This window comes from Elaeis guineensis, chromosome 6 (genome assembly GCF_000442705.2).
Source record: "Elaeis guineensis isolate ETL-2024a chromosome 6, EG11, whole genome shotgun sequence".
NCBI lineage: Eukaryota > Viridiplantae > Streptophyta > Magnoliopsida > Arecales > Arecaceae > Elaeis > Elaeis guineensis.
Genome location: NC_025998.2, coordinates 108828802 through 108850343, shown reverse-complemented (window position 1 = coordinate 108850343; position 21542 = coordinate 108828802). Strand labels below are relative to the sequence as shown.

General features: G+C 39.3%; 1 protein-coding gene across 1 annotated transcript in view; it reads right to left on the bottom strand.

The window, feature by feature from the left end:
* The window catches only part of LOC140858814 (uncharacterized), a 48305-nt gene extending 30527 nt beyond the window's left edge, over positions 1-17778 (bottom strand). Inside the window, exon 1 of the mRNA XM_073260097.1 lies at positions 17655-17778. Within this exon, the coding sequence (XP_073116198.1) occupies positions 17655-17778 (124 nt within the window). The remainder of the gene's footprint in view (positions 1-17654) is intronic.
* Positions 17779-21542: the final 3764 nt, after the last annotated feature.

Sequence of the window (21542 nt, the reverse complement as noted above, 5' to 3'; positions counted from 1 at the left end):
CAACAAACACCTAAGCAAATTATGGTTACTTAATTAGAACCTCACAAGAGTGAGGAGAGCCTCCCACAAATTCCACCTCTTACTTAGCCAGCCCAAGGATTCGAATATTGGTCCACTTGTACTTCGATCAATTCATAGTGATTTGAGCTTTTAGGTCTAGAAAAATCCCTAGAGTCGGTTGTATTGCATGTCTACTAGGTTCGGAGCTAGATATCACCCAAAGAGCCTAGAGTCAAGTCATGGAATAGATTTTAATTTTGCTATAGCCTTTAAGGATATTATTGAGAGGTTAAATACCATAAGTGGTTTCATCCAAAATTTGAATACGAGAGTAGAGACCCTAGAAGAAGAAAGGATGAATAGCATGGAAGAATATGCTAGAAATGCCTTTCCCCTAGATGACTATCCTAGAGGGCGACATGACCATCCTAATTTTGATAGAGGTCACAATCAAGCGGTCTGACCCCATCTCGATCATAATGATCAGGATGAGAGAATACTTGTCAAGGTCAAAACCCCGAGCTTTGTGGGCCATTTGGAACCCAACGAGTACCTTGACTTGAAGGCAGATATGAATCATTATTTTGAATGGTATGACATGTTTGAGGAGAAAAAAATCAGATTTGCTAAAATAAGACTTTTAGGTCAAGCTAAACTTTATTGGCATAATATGGAGCGATTAGCCATGCATAGGAGACATAAGCCCATAAGTACCTGGGATGAGATGAAAGATAAACTTCATAAAAAATATCTTTCTACTTCCTATCAGTAATGTATCCTGGACCAATGGTAAAGGTTGACCCAAGGTAGCAAGTCTGTTACTGAGTACATCGCCAAATTTGATAAATACCTTATGCGATGTGGTGTTAATAAAGATCTTTCTGTCACCTTATCATGATTTAGAGCTGATTTAAGGGATGACATATAGAGAGAATTGTTCATGCACAAAGTCTATAACTTAGAACAAGCTTATCAATTAGTCCAGAATTATAAGAGATTCCCAAAGTTGCCAGTAATCTGACAACTTGAGTCACATAAACCTAGTATTCTTGGTCCTAGACTCGACTTTAATCAAACCCCTAAATCCGGCTATAATCAGATCCTAACCAGTCATTCCCCACCTGTTGGTCTCCCTTTAAGAAAAGATGATAAAGGCAAAGGAGCCTTTGTAGAGAACCCAAGAGAAAGTAGTTCAAAAACCCGATGCTTCAAGTGCAACAAGTTAGGTCATACTTTTAGTCCGTGCCCATTTGGAGCTCTACACATTAGAGAGCCCAAAAAGGAGAATCTCGAAAACCTTTTAGGAGATGAAGAAGTATACATAGCAGATACTGAGTTAGCTGAAGCTTATGAGGAACCCAGAACTTTGAAAGAAGTTGGACCTGAAGAGAGAATGGGTGTATTGAGATGCATTTTAACCCAACCAAAAGAAAGTGAAGATTGGCATAGGACTACTTTTCATACTTTTATAGATCAAAAAAATAAAGTGTGCAAGGTTATCATTGATATTGGTAGCTACATCAATGCTATTTTGATTGATGTTATTTCAAAACTTGGTCCGATGCCCATAGATCATCCGAACCCATACAAGGTAGCTGGATAGATGCATCATCCATCTCAGTTAGGCACTATTGTCTGATCCCCATTAAATTTCAGTCTTACTAGGAAAATATGTGGTGTGAAGTTATGTCCATGGATGTATGAAGCATGATCTTAGGAAGATCTTGGTTGTTCGATCAGGATGCAATGCTTCATGGTCGATCCAACTCGTGTACGTTCATGAACAGAGATAAAAAAATTATGATATACCCTTCACCCTCTAGAAATGTAAAGAAGAACATCCCTTTAGAGTCCAAAAAAGAAAAATAGAATAAGAGTTTATATTTAATCAGTGTAAAAGAGTTTGAAAAAGATTTGAGAGAAAACTCTTCTATTTGGATTTTAGCTGTTAAGTTAGCACGAAGGACATAAGTCATCACCTCCAAGAAATAGCGAGCCTCCTTGAAAGCTTTAAAGATGTTTTCTCTGAGGATTTTCCAGATCACTTGCCGCTTATGAGGAATATCTAACACATAATAGATCTTGTTCTGGGAGCTACCTTATCCAATCTGCCCTACTATCACCTTAATCCCATAGAATACGCTGAGCTGAAATGTCAAGTAGAAAAACTCCTTAGGAAGAAATTTGTTAGAAAAAGTCTAAGTCCTTATGCAGTACCCGCACTCCTGACTCCCAAGAAGGATGAAACTTGGAGAATGTGTGTGGACAGTTGAGCAATTACCAAAATAACGATAAGGTATCGATTTTTGATTCTTTGACTTGATGAGATGTTGGATATGATTGCTAGATCTAATGTGTATTCCAAAATTGATCTAAAAAGTGGGTATCACCAAGTACAAATTAGGCCCATAGATGAGTAGAAAATAGTTTTCAAAACTAAAGATGGTCTCTACAGATGGTTGGTCATACCGTTTGGCCTGTCTAATGCCCCTAGCACATTTATGAGACTCATGACTTAAGTGCTACGGCCATTTATGGGCACATTTATGGTCGTGGACTTTGATGATATTCTCGTTTATTGCAAAACTAAGGAAGACCACTTAGAACATCTCCGTCAAGTGTTTCAAACTCTTAGAACCAAAAGTCTATTTGCAAATTTCAAGAAATATGACTTCATGACCACATGTGTTGTTTTTTTAGGTTTTGTTGTGACCCCCGATGGTATGTCCATAGATCCTGAAAAAGTTCATGCAATTAGAGAATGGCCTATACCCCAAAACGTTCACGATATCAGGAGTTTTTATGATTTAGCAGCTTTTTATTGAAGATTTATTAAGTGGTTTATTACAATTGTGGCTCCTATTACAGACTGTATAAGAAAAGGAGCCTTTGAATGGACCAAGTGAAGTGAAATTTGAGTGCAGGGGTAAAATGATAATTTTAAAATTTTTTCAAAATTACTATTTTATAGTGAAAATAATTAATTAATCTAATTAATTAATATATATTTATCCTACACTAGGATCTAAATATGATATACAGCATGCGTGGATTTAAATTTGAAATTCAAATTTGAACAGTAAACAATTTATTGTTCTATGTTCAGAACACAATACCTTTGTACGGATAGTCGATCACCACAATCTGATCACCGTCGGGAGGCTCTGATCACCGCAATGCAGCCACACAGCATGTCTGACCTCTGTGGATCGTTCACATGAGGCTCCCGATCTGATCGGCTCCTCACGAGTGCTAGCTCATTGTAGAGCCCTTTCGACGGCTAATGCTGATCGAACTCCTTCGATCGATGTCTGCCAATTTTATGGATACTCCAGATCATCAGCAAACATGCTTGAGAGGTAGATGATTCTCTTCCTTAAATTTGGTGGACTCACGACACTCGTAGCTCACTAACTCACTTCCCAAACCCCAGGCTGAAACCCTAGGGAACACACTGAAAACCCTGCACCTAATTTTCTTTCTTTTTTTTCTTTTTCTCTCGGAAGGTTTTGGACCTTCACCTCATGCACAAGAGTTTCTCATGCCCCACTTTCTTTCTCAAAATTTTTTTACACACACCCCACCTCCCTATCTCTTTTAAAACAGTTCAAAATGTGTCTTATCCACGTGAGAGGATAAAGACAAGTGGTTACACATTTGAATTCAAATCAAATTTGAATTCAAACTAAAACCAACTCATCCCTATCCACTTGGGTGTGAGAAGAGAAGGTGCGAGGCTACTTTGTGCATAGAAAGGTTTCATGAGAAACTCTTTCTCGTGTGAGATATGGGGCGTACAAGATGGATAAGGATGAAGGCGCAAGAGATAAGTTATCCATTCAAATTCAAACACACTTTGAATTTGAATGGCTAACTAATCAATTTTATCCAATGATTGGTGCACAAGAGTGGGCGTGAGAAGGGCTTTGCATGAGAGAAAATTCATGAGAAGTTTCTTCTCGTGAATTCAAATGGGTGCGGAGATTTAAGGTGGTGCAGGGATTCAAATTTAAATGGTGGTTTGATCTTAATTGAACCAACCTAATCAAAATAGGTTAAGCATAACTAGACTAAATTAAACCTAACTTAATTAGGCTTAATTAGGCTCAATAAAATCCTAATCAAATCAAGAATTGACTAAGCCCAACCCCTGATCAAATCAAAGACCAAACCATCTCGACGATTAGGTCAACTCTTAACCTAATCGGGTCAAACCCAACTGAATCCAATTCAATTGGACTTGATCCAAAAATAATTACTCAATCGAATTGAGCTAATTAGTGATCAAATCACTAATTAAATCTCTCATAAATATTGAGTCCAAATCTGATGGGCAATCGGATATCAAAGTCCATCAATATGAAACCTTGATCGAAGAGTCCCAAACCAGTGGGACTCTTGACCCCGGTACCCAAAATGTGTGAGACTTATGATCAGAGAATCCTGATTCTTGATCATAGAGTCCCAGACATGTAGGACTCATAGTCCATGAACATTAGGACTCTTCATCAGCCATCAGATCAGATAGGAACCTCTAATGTGTGTGACCCCACAGGTTCGAACCTAAGCCGGTAGCATAGGAACCAATTCCTGTACTAATCGAAGTGACCATCTAGCAATGGTACCCGATATCTGGATAGGTCGAATAGTCACAATCGCAACACCCAGAACCTACGTGAATATAGTTACTGTATAATTCATCCCTTTTGACCCCTGTGTATAGGATGACTCAGGGTTAAACTGTCAACCCTGATTAGATCATCCGAATCGTGCTCAATTCAATCAATCCTGTGACTCCTCACTAGGACCACCCTAGCCAAGATTTTGTTAAATTGAAATATGACTGTACACAGCTCCTAAACTGGAGTGGTCAATCCCATCTTGACACACGCACCGACAAGTCAAATACTTGACTACACCCAGCATCCTTCCGTCACTGAATTAAAAATTCAAGTAGTCCAGTGCCTAAGTGCAGTGAGTTGCTTGCAAGTCACCATGGCGGTCTCAGGTCAGAGGGATAGTTATACCCATATCCCATCGGAGCAAATCTTGATAGTAGAAATAGCTCCGGAGTCGGTCACGTTCAGTGCAGATGTACCCTTACATCTCACCTGTATGCCATACCAGTGTCTCTACACTCCTTGGTTAAGAGGACAACCAACCTATATGGCATACAATGACCTATGCTCGATAAACATTGTTGTCCTTAGTAACAACGTATCATTTGGTCGCGAACATGTTTAAGGACTAAACGACAAATCCTCTTTTGTCGAGTCTAAATAGTCCTAAAGACTTCACCACAACACAGGAGTTCATTAGAAGATGATAATTTATGTGAAAAATATCAAAATAACTTTATTTATTTATGATTTATGTACTAATACAAAAGGAGCACAACCGTCAACAGGCTGATGATTGGCTTTGGAACACTATTCCCAACAATCTCCCACTTGGCCTAAAGCCAATCGGTGCAGTATCTAATATCCATCTTCGACTTGAAGTCGTTGAACTCCTTCACTGCAATGACTTTAGTGAATGGGTCGGCTAGGTTCTCCTTTCCGTTGATCTTCTGAAGGTTGATGTCACCTCGATCAATGATTTCTCGGATGAGATGGTAGCGACGCAGAATGTGCTTCATCCGCTGGTGTGCCTTTGGTTCCTTCGCCTGAGCTATGGCTTTAGAGCTGTCACAGTAGAGCAGAACTGGACCAACAAGGGAGGGTGCTACTCTGAGCTCGATGATGAATTTTCTTAGCTACACCGCTTCTTTAGCAGCATCTGATGCAGCGACATACTCCGCCTCGCAAACTGAATCAGCCACTGTGTGCTGCTTGGAACTCTTCCAGCAGACAGCCCCACCATTAAGGGTAAAAATAAATCCTGACACACTCTTGCTGTCATCATGATCAGACTGAAAACTAGAGTCTGTAAACTCTATAAGTCTCAAGTCCAATTCACCATAAACAAACCACTGGTCCTTAGTATTTCTTAAATACTTCAGGATGGTTTGAACAACCTTCCAGTGATTCTCTCCAGGATCAGATTGGTATCTACTCACTACCCCTAGTGAGTATACCACATCTAGTCGTGTACATGTCATGGCGTACATGATAGATCCCACTGTCGAAGCATATGGAATCCTACCCATACACTCTCTCTCTTGAGGTGTTGTCGGACAATCCCTCTTCGAGAGAGAAATTTCATGGCCTAACGGTAGATAGCCTTTCTTGAAATTTTTCATGCTGAACCTCTTCAGCATAGTATCAATGTACGTGGACTGGGATAAGCCAAGCAACCTTTTAGATCTATCCCTATAGATCCTCATCCCTAGGATGTAGGAAGCTTCTCCCAGATCCTTCATGGAGAATTGTGACGACAGCCAAATCTTTATTCCTTGTAATGCAGAGATATCATTTTCGATTAAGAGAATGTCATCCACATACAATACAAGAAATACTACTACTGGACCATTAGCCCACTTATAAATGCAGGGCTCTTCTCCATTCTTAACGAAGTCATACGTCTTGATCATCCTATCAAAACGTATGTTCCAACTCTGGGATGCCTGCTTAAGTCCATAAATGGACCTCTGTAGCCTACACACCTTAGACTCATCTGTGGATGTGAATCCTTCAGGTTGTATCATATATACCTCTTCGTCCAGCTCTTCGTTTAGGAAAGCTGTCTTCACATCCATCTGTCAGATTTTATAGTCCAGATGGACAGCTATCGTAAGCATAATCCGAATGGATTTGAGCATTGCCACAGGAGAAAATGTCTCATCATAGTCTATACCATAACATTGACGACATCCCTTGGCAACCAGATGGGCTTTATAGGTTTCCACCTTTCCATCTGTGCCCCTCTTCCTCTTGAAGACCCACTTACACCCTATGGGTTTTACTTCTTCAGATGGGTCAACCAATGTCCACACATCGCTGACCTTCATGGACTCCATTTCAAATTTTATGGCCTCTAGCCATTTCTCAGAGTCAGGTCTCTGCATTGCATTCATGTAGGTGATCGGATCCTCATCGTTTTCATCAAGTTCGATAGGATCGCCGTCTCAGACCAAGAAACCATAGTATATGTCTGGTTGACATGTTACTTTACCAGATCACCTTAAGGGTGCAGGAACAATGGGCTCCGAATATGATCTAACCAAATTTAATTTAGGTTCAGCTACTTGTGTCGGTTTTTCCATCTGCCGAACTTCCTTAAGTTTGACCTTAGAGGCAACAGTCCCTTCACCAAGAAACTCCTTTTCTAAAAAGATTGTCTTAAGGCTGACAAATACCTTTTGCTCATCAGCTAGGTAGAAATAATACCCTTTGGTCTATTTTGGGTACCCTATGAAATTATACTTGTCAGACCTAGGTCCAAGCTTGTCCGTAATTAAACGTTTAACATAAGTCGGACACCCCCAAACCCTAAGGTGCGAGAGTACTGGCTTACGTCCTATCCATAACTCATATGGCGTTTTGGTTACAGACTTACTTGGAACCCTATTTAGAAGGTAACAAGCTGATTCGAGTGTATATCCCCAGAGGAAGATCGGCAGACCAGCAAATCCCATCATGGATCGGACCATGTCCAACAAGGTCCAATTCCTCCTTTCAGACACACCATTATGCTGGGTGTTCCAGGAGGAGTCCACTGAGAGAGAATCCCATTCTCTCCAAGATATGTCAGAAACTCATTGGAAAGGTATTCACCTCCTCGATCAGATCGAAGAGTTTTAATACACTTTCTAGTTTGTTTTTCTACCTCATTTTGGAATAGTTTGAACATTTCAAATGACTCCGACTTATGCTTTATTAAGTAGACATACCCATACCTCGATAGGTCGTCTGTGAAGGTTATGAAGTAAAAATATCCACCTCTTGCATTTGAGCTCATGGGTCTACATACATCAGAATGTACCAGACCCAAGAGTTCACTGGCTCTCTCACCTTTTCCAATAAAAGGTGACTTGATCATTTTTCTAAGAAGACAGGACTCACAGGTTGGAAGTGATTCACAATCACCAACTTCAAGAATTCCTTCTTGAGCCAACCTGTTTATCCTGTTCTTATTGATATGACCTAGCCTACAGTGCCAAAGGTAGACTTCTGACATATTTTCTATTCTAGGATGTTTACCAGAGGTTTGAACCACATTAACAGACTGTGACAGTAAGTAAATTCCATTATCTAGTTGTCCAACAAACATTATAACACCATTTAAAATGATATTGCAAATATTTTTTTTTATTAAAAATTGATAACCGTACATGGCCAAAAGGCCTACGAAATAATATTTAATAAAAAGCTTGGACAATAGTGACATTCACTCATAATTACATTACGAGAATTGATTACAAGGTTCATGATTCCTAAAGCTAGAACTGGAACTTTGCTTCCATCTCCAACGTTCAAGAATCTCTCGCCATCATCAAATCTCCTACTGACCTGCAGACCCTGCATCGAATTGCAAATATGATAAGGGCTTTCAGTATCCAATACCCAGGCAGTAGTATCACAAATAAAAAAGTTGCAAGGTGTTATCATATAATTATCTTGCTTCTTCTTCGGCTTGTTTGGGTCCAGGGAGGAAATGTATAGAGGACAGTTCCTCTTCCAGTGCCCCTGCTTCTTGCAAAAGAAGTACTCCGTCTGGCTCTGGTCGGGCTTGTGCTTCTTGGTCTGACCCTGTGTAGACGTCCCAGCATGCAGCTGCACCTTCTTGTTCTTCTTCTTCTTGTTCTTCTTCCCTTTCTTAAAGGGTCGATGACTAGAAGAAGACCCTCCCACAACATTCACCGACTCCTTATGGAGCTGGTGGTCCTTCTCAAAGTTCTGCAGCAATCCCAACAAGCTGTGGTAGTTCACTGCAGGCTTTGTCATTCGAAAATGAGTAAGGAAGGGGAAGAAAGACTTGGACAATGAATTAAGGATCGCATCCTTACCGAGGTGCTCGTGCAGGAAAAAGCCCAGTTTATTTAGACGCTCAATCATTTCGATCATGTACAGTACATGATCGGTGACTGAGGCCCCATCCCTCATCCGAGCAATGAAAATGGCACAACTAGTTTTGTGCCTTTCAACATCATCAGGCATGCCAAAGGAGTCGTTCAACATTTGAAGCATCTCCTATGGCTGGGCGTTCTCAAACCTGCAGCTGAACTCATCATTCATTGCCGCCAGCATTATGCATCGAACGGTGGTCCGATCGTTGAGCCACTTCTGGTAAGTATCTCAGACCATCCCTCTAGCGTTCGGGGCTGGCTCCTTAGGTGCCGGATCCGTTACCACATAAAGGATCCGCTCATGCTCAAGGATGATTTTTAATTTTCGATACCAACTATTAAAATTAGGTCCCATGAGCTTGTCATTATCTAATAATGACCGAAACGACAGGATAGTGGCCATAGCTGCATAAAAAAAAATCAGACCTCTATTAGTACATAAATTATTAATACTAAAAACTTGGACTTTAGTCTAAAGTTTCTCCCAGTATTTTAACGAACTGGTAGCCTCAACCTCCAATTCGAGGAATTACTTTAATTCCTTAGTGGGTACTAGAATCCACATAGACTACACACGATCCCAACTTTGGTTGGTCAAGCCATGTGCATCTATGAGTAGGTTCATAATCGGTTGTTTCTCTAAACAACTTCTATTAATTAATTTAGCCCCAGAACCTAATCAGTAGGCTTTGGCCTCCACTGAAAAGATCTGGTTAGGTCCAACCATTAATATGACTTGATTTGGTAAATCGGACCAATAAATGATCAGACCCGACTTTGGCCAGCCAATCTGACCACCATCAGAAAGACTCAAACCAAATTATCATACTATGAATGATAATTCCATTAGTCAATAAGCACCAGGCCTTTGGGCCTCTAATGATTATTAAACTAATAGACTTATTATCACTCACTTAATGGGAGGCTATGACTTAGTTATCACTATAACTTAATCATTTTTTAGGACCTAATAATTTTTGAGGATTTTATTAAAGGATAGAAGAGAAGAAATTAACCAGCCAATTTCAATCCTCCCACTGACTTCACCAAGTCAGATTAAAAAAGATTTAATTAAAGCCGACATTAGGAGCACCTAAATCAGTCACACTGATTTACCTAATGACATGGGTGAGCCCTAATCACCAAGTGATCTAATCAAAACCTAACTCACCAGGTTGGCCAGGTAAGTGAGATCAGTGGTGGGGATATGCCATTAACTCGTCAGAGATCAAATCAATGCGAGTAGCTCCCACTTAAGACCACTGGTCAAACTGCCGAACTTACATTAGACACCAATCGGTTCATTAGTTTTAATTTGATCAACTTAGTAAATAAGGTTTCACCGCATAGCCATGAATTAATTCCATCTTGGTCTAGTTAAAGACATGGACCCATTCAACTACAACTATTAAAGTTGAGTCTAGAGTGTCCTTGACCTAATCTAATTCAATTTTTGATTAGATTTGACCAATTACTCTAATTTAGTCCATTTCTTTAAGCAAACCTTAGGTCTAACCCAATTATGGACCTAATCCATCTAACCCATTGACCCACAAGTTTATACAATTGTCTTAGGTCTTAATTCACAATTTTAGACCAACTTGACAACACTTATTTTTTTTTTTTAATTAAGTATTTGGGCTGATGGGTCAGGGTTTGGCTTTTCAAAAATAATTTTCAAATTTGAAAGGTTTTATTTTCTGTTAACCAAACATGTTGACTCATTTCATAAATAGATCAGTACATTTCATAAATAGCAATCCTATTGCTAATTACATAACAGAAAATAACTCAATCAAAATAAATCATGAATATTCCTTTAGATCTAATCTAACACATTCATGATAAATTTTATAATTGAATCTTTATAATTAAATCTTTTCGCTGCTTCATCTGCATGGGATATAATTGCAGCGGCACCCCTACCGCCATAGGAGACCCCATCGAATGGGAGGAGAGAGCCTTTAAACCCTACTTTTCTCCTATGACCGGACGGTCATGGCAACCAACCCAATTTGATTACTTGCTACTTGGATCAAGTATATCTAAATATATCAATTTCAAAATTTAAATTTTAAATTTCAAATTTTAAATTTTAAATTTTGAATTTCAAATTTCAAACAAATTTCAAATTTTAAATTTTTGAATTTCAAATTTTGAATTTTAAATTTTGAATTTCAAATTTGAAATTTCAACCAAATTTCAAATTTAAATTTCAAATTTTGAATTCCAAATTTTTGAATTTTGAATTTCAAATTTTAAATTTTAAAATTTAAATTTTAAATTTTGAATTTCAAATGTTTGAATTTTGAATTTCGAACAACTTTCTAAATTTAAATTTTAAATTTTAAATTTCAAATTTCAAATTTAAACTTTTAGATTACAACTTAATCTACGCATGCAAATTCATATATCATATTTTAGAACCTGCTCTGATACCATTTGAAGCAAAATTTGAGTACAGGGGTAAAATGATAATTTTAAAACTTTTTTAAAATTACTATTTTATAGTGAAAATAATTAATTAATTTAATTAATTAACATATATTTACCCTACACTAGGATCTAAATATGATATACAGCATGCATGGATTTAAATTTGAAATTTAAATTTGAACAGTAAATAATTTACTGTTCTGTGTTCAGAACACAATACCTTTGTGCGGATAGTCGATCACCATAATCTGATCACCGTCGGAAGGCTCTAATCACCGTAATACAGCTACATAATGTGTTTGACCTCTACGGATCATCCACACAAGGCTCCCAGTCTGATCGGCTCCTCACGAGTGCTAGCTCGTTGTAGAGCCTTTTCGATGGCTGATGCTGATCGAACTCCTTCGATCGATGTCTGTCGATTCTATGGATACTCTGGATCATCAGCAAAGGTGCTTGAGAGATAGATGATTCTCTCCCTTAAATTTGGTGGACTCACGACACTCGTAGCTCACTAACTCACTTCCCGAACCCCAGGCTGAAACCCTAGGGAACACACTGAAAACCTTGCACCCAATTTTCTTTCTTTTCTTTCTTTTTCTCTCGAAAGGTATTGGACCTTCACCTCATGCACAAGAGTTCCTCACACCCCACTTTCTTTCTCAGAATTTTTCTACACATGCCCCACCTCCCTATCTCTTTTAAAACAGTTCAAAACATATCTTATCCGCGTGAGAGGATAAAGACAAGTGGTTACACATTTGAATTCAAATCAAATTTAAATTCAAACTAAAACCAACTCATCCCTATCCACTTGGGTGTGAGAAGAGAAGGTGTGAGGCTACTTTGTGCATGGAAAGGTTTCATGAGAAACTCTTTCTCGTGTGAGATATGGGGCGCACAAGATGGATAAGGATGAAGGTGCAAGAGATAAGTTATCCATTCAAATTCAAACATGCTTTGAATTTGAATGGCTAACTAATCAATTTTATCCAATGATTAGCACACAAGAGTGGGCATGAGAAGGGCTTTGTGTGAGAGAAAATTTATGAGAAGTTTCTTCTCGTGAATTCAAATGGGCGCAGAGATTTTAGGTGGTGCAGGGATTCAAATTCAAATGGTGGTTTGATCTTAATTGAACCAACCTAATCAAAATAGGTTAAGCATAATTAGACTAAATTAAATCTAACTTAATTAGGCTTAATTAGGCTCAATAAAATCTTAATCAAATCAAAAATTGACTAAGCCCAACCTCTGATCAAATCAGGGACCAAACCATCTCAACGATTAGGTCAACTTTTAACCTAATCGAGTCAAACCCAACTGAATCCAATTCAATTGGACTTGATCCAAAAATAATTACTCAATAAAATTGAGTTAATTAGTGATCAAATCATTAATTAAATCTCTCATAAATATTGAATCCAAATTCGATGGGCAATCGGGTATCAAAGTCCATCAATATGAAACCTTGATCGAAGAGTCCCAAACCAGTGGGACTCTTGACCCCGGTACCCAAAATATGTGGGACTTGTGATCAGAGAATCCTAATTCTTGATCACAGAGTCTCAGACATGTAGGACTCATAGTCTACGAATATTAAGACTCTTCATCAGCCATCAGATCAGATAGGAACCTCTAATGTGTGTGACCCCGCAGGTTCGAACCTAAGCCGGTAGCATAGGAACCAATTCCTGTACTAATCAAAGTGACCATCTAGCAATGGTACCCGATGTTCGGATAGGTCGAATAGTCACAATTGCAACACTCAGAACCTACGTGAATATGGTTACTGTGTAATTCATCCCTTTTGACCCCTGTGTATAGGATGACTCAGGGTTAAACTGTCAACCCTGATTAGATCATCCGAGTCATGCTCAACTCAATCAGTCCTGTGACTCCTCACTAGGACCACCCTGGTCAAGGTTTTGCTAAATTAAAATACGATTGTACACAACTCCTGAACTGGAGTGGTCAATCCCATCTTGACACACGCACCGACAAGTCAAGTACTTGACTACATCCAGCATCCTTCCATTACTGAATTAGAAATTCAGGTTGTCCAGTGCCTAAGTGCAGTGAGTTGCTTGCAAGTCACCGTGGCGGTCTCAGATTAGAGGGATAGTTATACCCATATCCCATCGGAGCAAATCTTAACAGCAGAAATAGCTCCGGTGTCAGTCATATTCAGTGCAGATGTACCCTTATATCTCACCTGTGTGCCATACCAGTGTCTCTACACTCCTTGGTTAAGAGGACAACCAACCTATATGGCGCACAATGATCTATGCTCGATAAACATTGTTGTCTTTGGTAACAACGTATCATTTGGTCGTGAACATGTTTAAGGACTAAACAACAAATCCTCCTTTGTCGAGTCTAAATAGTCCTAAAGACTTCACCACAACACAAGAGTTCATTAGAAGATGATAATTTATGATGAAAAATATCAAAATAATTTTTATTTATTTATGATTTATGTACTAATACAAAAGGAGCACAACCATCAACAGACTGACGATTGGCTTTGGGACACTATTCCCAACACCAAGGCTGCTGACCGAGCTTTTCATGAAATTAAGGATCATATGTCCAGCACTCCTGTATTATGCCTGCCGAATTTCTCTAAGATTTTTGAAGTTATCTATGACGCATTCAGGGTAGAAATTGGTGGAGTCCTTAGTCAAGAAGGACACCCTATGGCCTTCTTTAGTGGAAAGCTAAATGACACTAAGTGCAGGTATTCCACCTATGATAAGGAGTTCATGCGGTGGTCCAAGTTTTTAGGTTTTAGAGGCACTACTTGCTCCCATAAGAATTTATCCTGTATTTTGACCACGAAGCTCTTAGGTTCTTCAATTTCTAAAGAAAGTTAAACCCTAGACATGGAAAAAAGAGTTGAGTTCCTTCAATCTTACACTTTTGTATTGAACACCATGCCGATGTTGATAACCATGCTGCTGATGTGCTCTCCCATACGATGGATCTTTTATCGATAGTAGTCATTGATAAGAATCGAACTGCTAATGCACTTTGTTAGAGAGTAGACCTTCTATTGGCAGTAAGTGTTAAGCTCACCGGCTTTAAAAAATTGAAAGAGGATTACGATGACTGCCCAGACTTTGAAAAAATTGTATCTTCACTCCAACAAGGATCGTCTAGAGAAATTAGTGAATATACCTTCTAGGATGGATATCTTTTCAAAAATAATAAGTTGTGTATCCCATGTACCTCTGTCCATTATTTTCTGGTATAAAAATTGCATGCGGGAGGTTTGTCCGGTCATTTCGATAGAGCCAAAACCATAGAGGCTGTAGAACACCAGTTTTATTGGCCGAGTTTGAAATGAGATGTAGCCAAAATTGTTGCCCAATATCGAACCTGTGTTGTACCTAAATAATGTAGATAAAATACTATCTTATACACCCCACTACCTGTTTCTGATTATCATGAAAAGATGTGAGCATGGATTTTGTTCTAGGATTGCCACATACAGCTAAAAAGAATGACTCTATCTGTGTGGTAGTGGATCAATTTTCAAAAATGGTCCATTTTCTTCCTTATTCCAAAGCCTCTGATGCCTCTAGAATTACTTGTCTTTACTTTGATAAAGTTGTCTAATTGCATGGATTATCTGAATCAATTGTATCTAATAGAGACGTTAGATTCGTTAGTTATTTTTGAAAAGCTTTATGGCACATAATGGGGATGAAATTAAAATTTTCATCAACATATCGGCCCCAGACTGATTGTCAAACCGAAGTTGTAAATAGAAGTTTAGAAAATTTGCTTTGGTGTTTAGTTGGCGAGAATATGAGAAATTGGGATATGTTGTTATCTAAAGCCGAACTTGCGTACAATAGTTCTGTTAATAGGACTACTGGTGTGAGTCCTTTTGAGGTTGTATATGGCCATCATCCTAGAAAGCCGATTGACCTCATTCCTGTACCCTTGCATACTAGAATGTTTGAGACAGCAGAATCATTTACACAACATGTTAGGAATCTGCATGAAGAAATTATAAAAAAAATTAATATTAGCAATCAAATTTATAAATAATTAGCAGATTTACACCATCAAGCCCATGATTTTGCTGAAAGTGATTATGTTATGATTCGGATTAGATCAGAATGATTTTCTTCAAAAATCATCAAAAAATTGCATGCACATGGAGTAGGCCCCTTTAGGATCTTAAAGAAAATCGAACCAAATGCATATGTTGTAGATTTACCGTCTAATTATGGCATCAGCTCTACTTTTAATGTTTCAGATTTGGTTAAATATAAAGAACCAATAACAATACCTAATGATCCATTTGAGCCTAACCCATCCATTGTGAGTGAACTCCAACTTGAGTGTCCACAGTCAAAATTTTTAAAAAAACACGATGGTATTGAAAGAATTCTAGACGAGCAAATAATTTCCACCAAGAGAAAAGGATATCAAAGATACCTGATTCGTTGGCAAGGCCGACTGAGTTCGAGGACACATGGATAACCCGAGAAGAGATGCAAAGAATTGATCCTGATCTACTCAAACACTATCAGAGCCGAGGCGGCCTTTATTCAATAGAGTTGGATTCTCTCCAGTCTAGGAGAATTGGTGTGGACACTAGTCATCGTAATTCATTATAGCTCGATTGTTGATAGAGCCCTTTATTTTGAGTCTTATAATTTTTATTTTTGAGTCCTGTAATGGGATTATAATCGGATCCTTAAATTGGATTTAATTGAGTCCTAGTAGAGTCAACCATTTGGAGGAGTTTCATGTCAGCCATTTGAGGAGTTTCATGTCAGTTTCAATCAGCCACTTGGAGGAATTCAAGTCAACCATTTAGGAAGAGTCCTCATGAGGCACACCACCTGATTGCACGTCCAGATTTCTTCACCCGCATGAGAGTTGAGATCTTCACAGCAGCAAGGATTGACACATGGTACTTAGAAAATCAAACATATTAGTTTTAACCTCTGAACGTGCCCACAAAACTTGGAGAACCGAATGCCATGGAGAACCGAATGCCATCCGAATTGACATAGCCTACCTCCAATGCCCTCCTCAACACCCTTCTCATGCAAATCCTGGGATCACATCTTTTTTTTTTTTGTTTAGGTTGTTAGACTTTTCTTTTAAAAAGGAGAACAGAGGGTCTTGTAATCAACGAATGATTGAGAAATAAAATTCTGCTTTTCCTTCTTTACATGCTCTCTTCTTCCTTCCCCTCTCAGTCTACTAATCTCCTTTTTTTCTTTCCCTCTCTTCTTTCTCTTCCTCCCATCCTTCTTCCTCTCTCTCCCATCTCTCTTCTAAAATCTCCCTCAAGGCTTGAAGATTGAAGGATGAAGAATTCTCGACAATCCACCCATTCGCAGGATCCAATTTCAGCACCCATAATTTCCTATTCTCTCAAATCCCCACCTTCCTTTCATGATTGCTGATTTATTTCTATTGCTACAGGCAATTCTTCACATGCTCAAATCGGATCCCTATGATCTTGGACAATGAAAGGATTTGCTACCAATCGTGACTTGATCTAACATCCAATTCCTTCTTCATCCAGAAATCTTAGTCGGTATATTTGTGAGATCCTTTGTTTCTAAAATAGATTTCTGAGTAGTTCATTATTATAGAGAGTTAAATCTTTATTTTTTTAATAATTAGATCTGAAATTTTTAATTATGATCTGATGCACTAATCATGGATGGTTTTCCAATCGTTTACGATTCGAATCTAGATCTAAGGGCTGATTAATATGCATGTATATCAATAGTCTTTTTCGATTTTAGTATAATCATCCTCATAGTCTTTGGTTTGCTAGTTATCTATTGATTGTGAATAAATATGATTGCTTGCTTCCTTTAGATCTAAATTGTTCCACATTACTCTTTTCTGCAGTCTTCAGCCTTGGCTCTAATTTCTTGCTCCACCTTGTGTCCCCAAGTCTCTGGAGCACCAACCAAGCCTCTTAAGATCCTCAACACTTGGACCTCAAGTCTGTGGAGAGCTACACACTGCCTCCACCCTAGAACCACTCCTGTCTTAGCCCTAAGACCACACCTGTCCTAGTCTCTCAGACTGAATACCCTAACTCCTCTCTTGTGGCCTCCCAAGGCTTGGAAGCACCACACTAACTCCTACAATCTCCACCTTGATGCCCCCAAGCCTTGACACACTTGGCAATATCCACCTACATGATCCCATTATCACTGCATACCTGAACAGCCCCTTATGTGAACATCTTTGCCATTACCAACCGTTCTCAGCTTCTGAGCTCCTTTGGAGACCTTTGGGATGACCGTCTCCATAGCTGAAGATCTTTGCTTGCTCCTTGGCACCATCTTGGAGTTTGTTGTAGACACTCTTCTACTTAATAGCTACATCAATTGTTATCCTGGACTTTCCTAGAGAAACTGTAGTACTCCTATGCTGACACTCACTGCAACTGATGCTCCACCTGACATGGTCTCCTCAGAGCCACACCTCTCCATCTGCACATTCCGCTCCACTTGTCTCGGTGCAGCGCTGGTGTTGGAATATCGCTTCTCCTCTTGCACCCCTTCACTCTAGACTCGTGCCAAAATCCTCTCCACTTGTGAGGCCACCTCTGTTTGATGCTCCAACTGAATCTGAAGTCCTCCTGATGCCACAGAAGTCAATCTTCTCCCCAAGACTAACAACCCAATGCTGTCCTGTTGGGTCTGCCGCTGTATCTCGATCACCATCGCTACCCCTTTGAACCCTCTGTACTCTACAGATCCCTCCGAAGTTGTTTTAGACCCTCTACACACTGCAAGCTCCTCCAAAACTATCAAGAGCTCATTCGACTCTTCTGACTCAGCGACTAAACCAATAGAATCCAAACCATTCCTTTCTCCTCCCTTATACTTCTTCCAAAGCGGACACTCCCGCTTAAAGTGCCATGCTTCCCCACACTTGTAGCACCAAGCCTCCTTGGTACCTTTCTTAGACTGTTCCCACTCCATCTGCTCATCCTTTTTCTTCCCACTCTTGGACCTCTCCAAAATCGCAAGACCCTCCTAGAAAGCCTCCCTCTTCATCATCCATTTTTACTGCTCGTTGAACTTGAGTACTGACACGATCTCCTCGTACATTAGTATCTTCTTACCATACAGCAGCATCGTCACCAATGGATTGAAGCTCTCAGGTAGCGAATACAATAGTAGCAAATTCTTGCCCTCCTTTTCAAGCTCCACCCCAATGTTGAGTAAATCCATGCTCATCCGATCGAACCATTGAATATGCCCCGTAACATCCTTGCCCTCCTGCATCCGAAGGCTGTACAGTTGCTTCTTCAGCATCAACTTGTTACATATATTCTTTTTCATGTACAACATGTACAACCTTGACTATAAATTTTTGGATGATCTCTCTTCCATCATGTCAAACAATACCTCATCTGTCAAACAAGTCCTAATCGGGGCACATACCCTTTTCTTCAAAGACATCCACTGCTTGTCATTCATCCCCTCTGGTCTATCCTCTAAGGCTGAATCTAATCCCATCTATACCAGCAGATCCTCCACCCTCACATTTTATATGGTGAAACTCTCTTTTTCATCAAACCTCTCAAATCCAATCTTCAACCCATTGCTTTCCATAATCAATCCCAATCACAAAATAGCACACAAGATGGATCTAAAAAATACCTAATATAGGGATGGTGGACAGCAACCCCAGATCTCTTCCTTCCTTACAAATCCTGGAGAAAATTCTAGATCTAAAACCTTGCTGCTAATCCTCTGCTGTAGAAAACTCCTTAATCTTCTCTTCTTCCTCCACACTTAACCAACTTTGATACCAACTGTTAGAACTTGGAACCTCTCCGATACTAGTCGTGGACCGATGTCTTGCATGGAACTTGGATGTTAATCCAGAAAATCTGAAGAAGGGAACAAGGAGAACATGGAAGCTTAAATTGGATGGCATATTTTCTTGACATGAAACCCTAAGTGGAGACTAGGGACGTGAGAGAGAGAGGCAACTAGGGTTTCAAGAGAAAATGCTCTATATTTTTTCTCCTCATCCTTGGTATTACAATAATCTGTATATATACCAATTACAATAGGTTCAACAATTTGAGCCTAAAAAACTCCTTAGACTAATCCATACATCCCATGGACTTAATCCCAGTTCAAACCCTAAGTTAGCTCCCTTACAACCTCTTAAACCAGGCCTTAAGACCCCTAGGATCAAATCTGATCCTAGACCCAAATAGAAAATTCATCTTACTGTCAGTCTGTACTTAAGCCGACTCAGACTGAGACTGAGTCGACTCACCTGAGACTAAGTCGACTCAAACTGACACTGTGTCGACTCACCTACGTGCCATCCATAGTTTTTTAAAATTCTACTTTTTGTTCTCTGAGATATAGTCGATCCAGATTGGAACTGAGTCGACTCATCTTCAACTTAGTCGATCCAATCTCAATCTGAGTCAATTAAGATCCTGAAACTACTCCTTCCTATAGTCTTTAGTCTTGACTCTAGTTCTTTGCTCCACCTTGTGTTCTTGATCTCTGGAGCACCAACCAAGTCCCTCAAAGTCCTTAACACCTGGATCTCAAGCTCGTGAAGAGCTATACACCACCTCCACCCTAGGATCACTCCTATCCTAGCCCTAAGACCATACCTGTCCTAGTCTCTTGGAGCCAACACCCTGACTCCTCTCCTGTGGCCTCCCAAAGCTTGAGAGTATCACACCAACTCCTACAGCACCTATGTCCACTCCCTAAGTAAATCACTTGAGAATTCAATAATAATCACTAACTTGATTACAGTTTGATTATTTTCTTTGGGTTCACAATCCAATCCGATTGATTTTAACCTTAGCTCACCAAACACAACTGTACAATAATTATTTTCTTGGGCTGACAATCAACCCCGATTAGTTTTAACTTTGGCTCACCAATCAAACCAATACAATGTTCAACTTAAAGCTTAGACCAACCCAAGTTTCTTACTCCAAGAAACTTGAAATAAAATACAACCATAATTAATATAAGAGCAAAAGAGTTTAGAGGAATGAACACAAAGAAGCCCAAGAAAAAAAAATCTGAAATTTGCTTTGTTTGCTTGATTTCTTCTCTTTGAATGCTTGAAAGAAGTAGGTGGAGATCTTCAATGCTGATGGCCTGACTTCTCTCACTTTGAAGATGATTGGAAGGATAAGAGATTCTCTAAAAATTACTCCTTCACTTCACAATTTGGTTCACACACTTGAATGCACTTAGTTGGACTTGAATGCTCTTCAATATGAGTTCAAAAGTTGTCTTCAATGCTCCAAGATGATTTCTTTTTATATCCCTGAGGTTTCCCACCCCTCTAAGATATCTAGAGAGACTGCATTAAGTGCTCTAGCCATTCAAAATGAAAAAATAGCCATTAGAAATAAGTTGGAAGCAAAAAACTATAGTTCTGAAAAATTAGCCGTTACAGTCATTGGGTCGACTGAATTTTCTCTGAGTCGACTCAGTCCCTCATTGGGTTGACTCAAAATTTCTCTGGGTCTACTCAGTATCAAGTGGCTAAACAATTGATTTTCTATCTTGACTGCTTCACTGTAACTTGGTCGGCTCAGTCCCTGTCTAGATCGGCTTAGTTGATCTTTGGATCGACTCAGTGACCACTTGGTCGGCTCAACAGACCTGATCCAAAATTTTACATTTCTGTCCTATCTGTCTTCTGAGACTGGATCGGCTCACTGATCCTCTAGGTCGACTCACTCCTTGTTTGGGTCAGCTCAATTTGAACTGGATCGGATCACTGAACACTGCTTGAAACTTTAATTTTTCTATCTTTTGCTGCCCTCTAAGACTGGATCGACTAACTTTCTAACTGAGTCGACCAAGACTCTATCTTGGTCTACTCACCTGAGTTTTGGATCGACTAAGTTTTCTATTTTTCAAAATATGACTTTCTATCACTGAGACTGGGTTGGCTCATATTTTTACTGAGTTGACTCAGCTGACGTGTTAAGCATGCCATGACTTCTTAGACAGTCTTTCTTCTTAATTTGATTTTAATCCTCATTAACTCTTGAGTGGCTAGTCTAGTCTAGAATTTTTTCACAAAACTCTTGAGT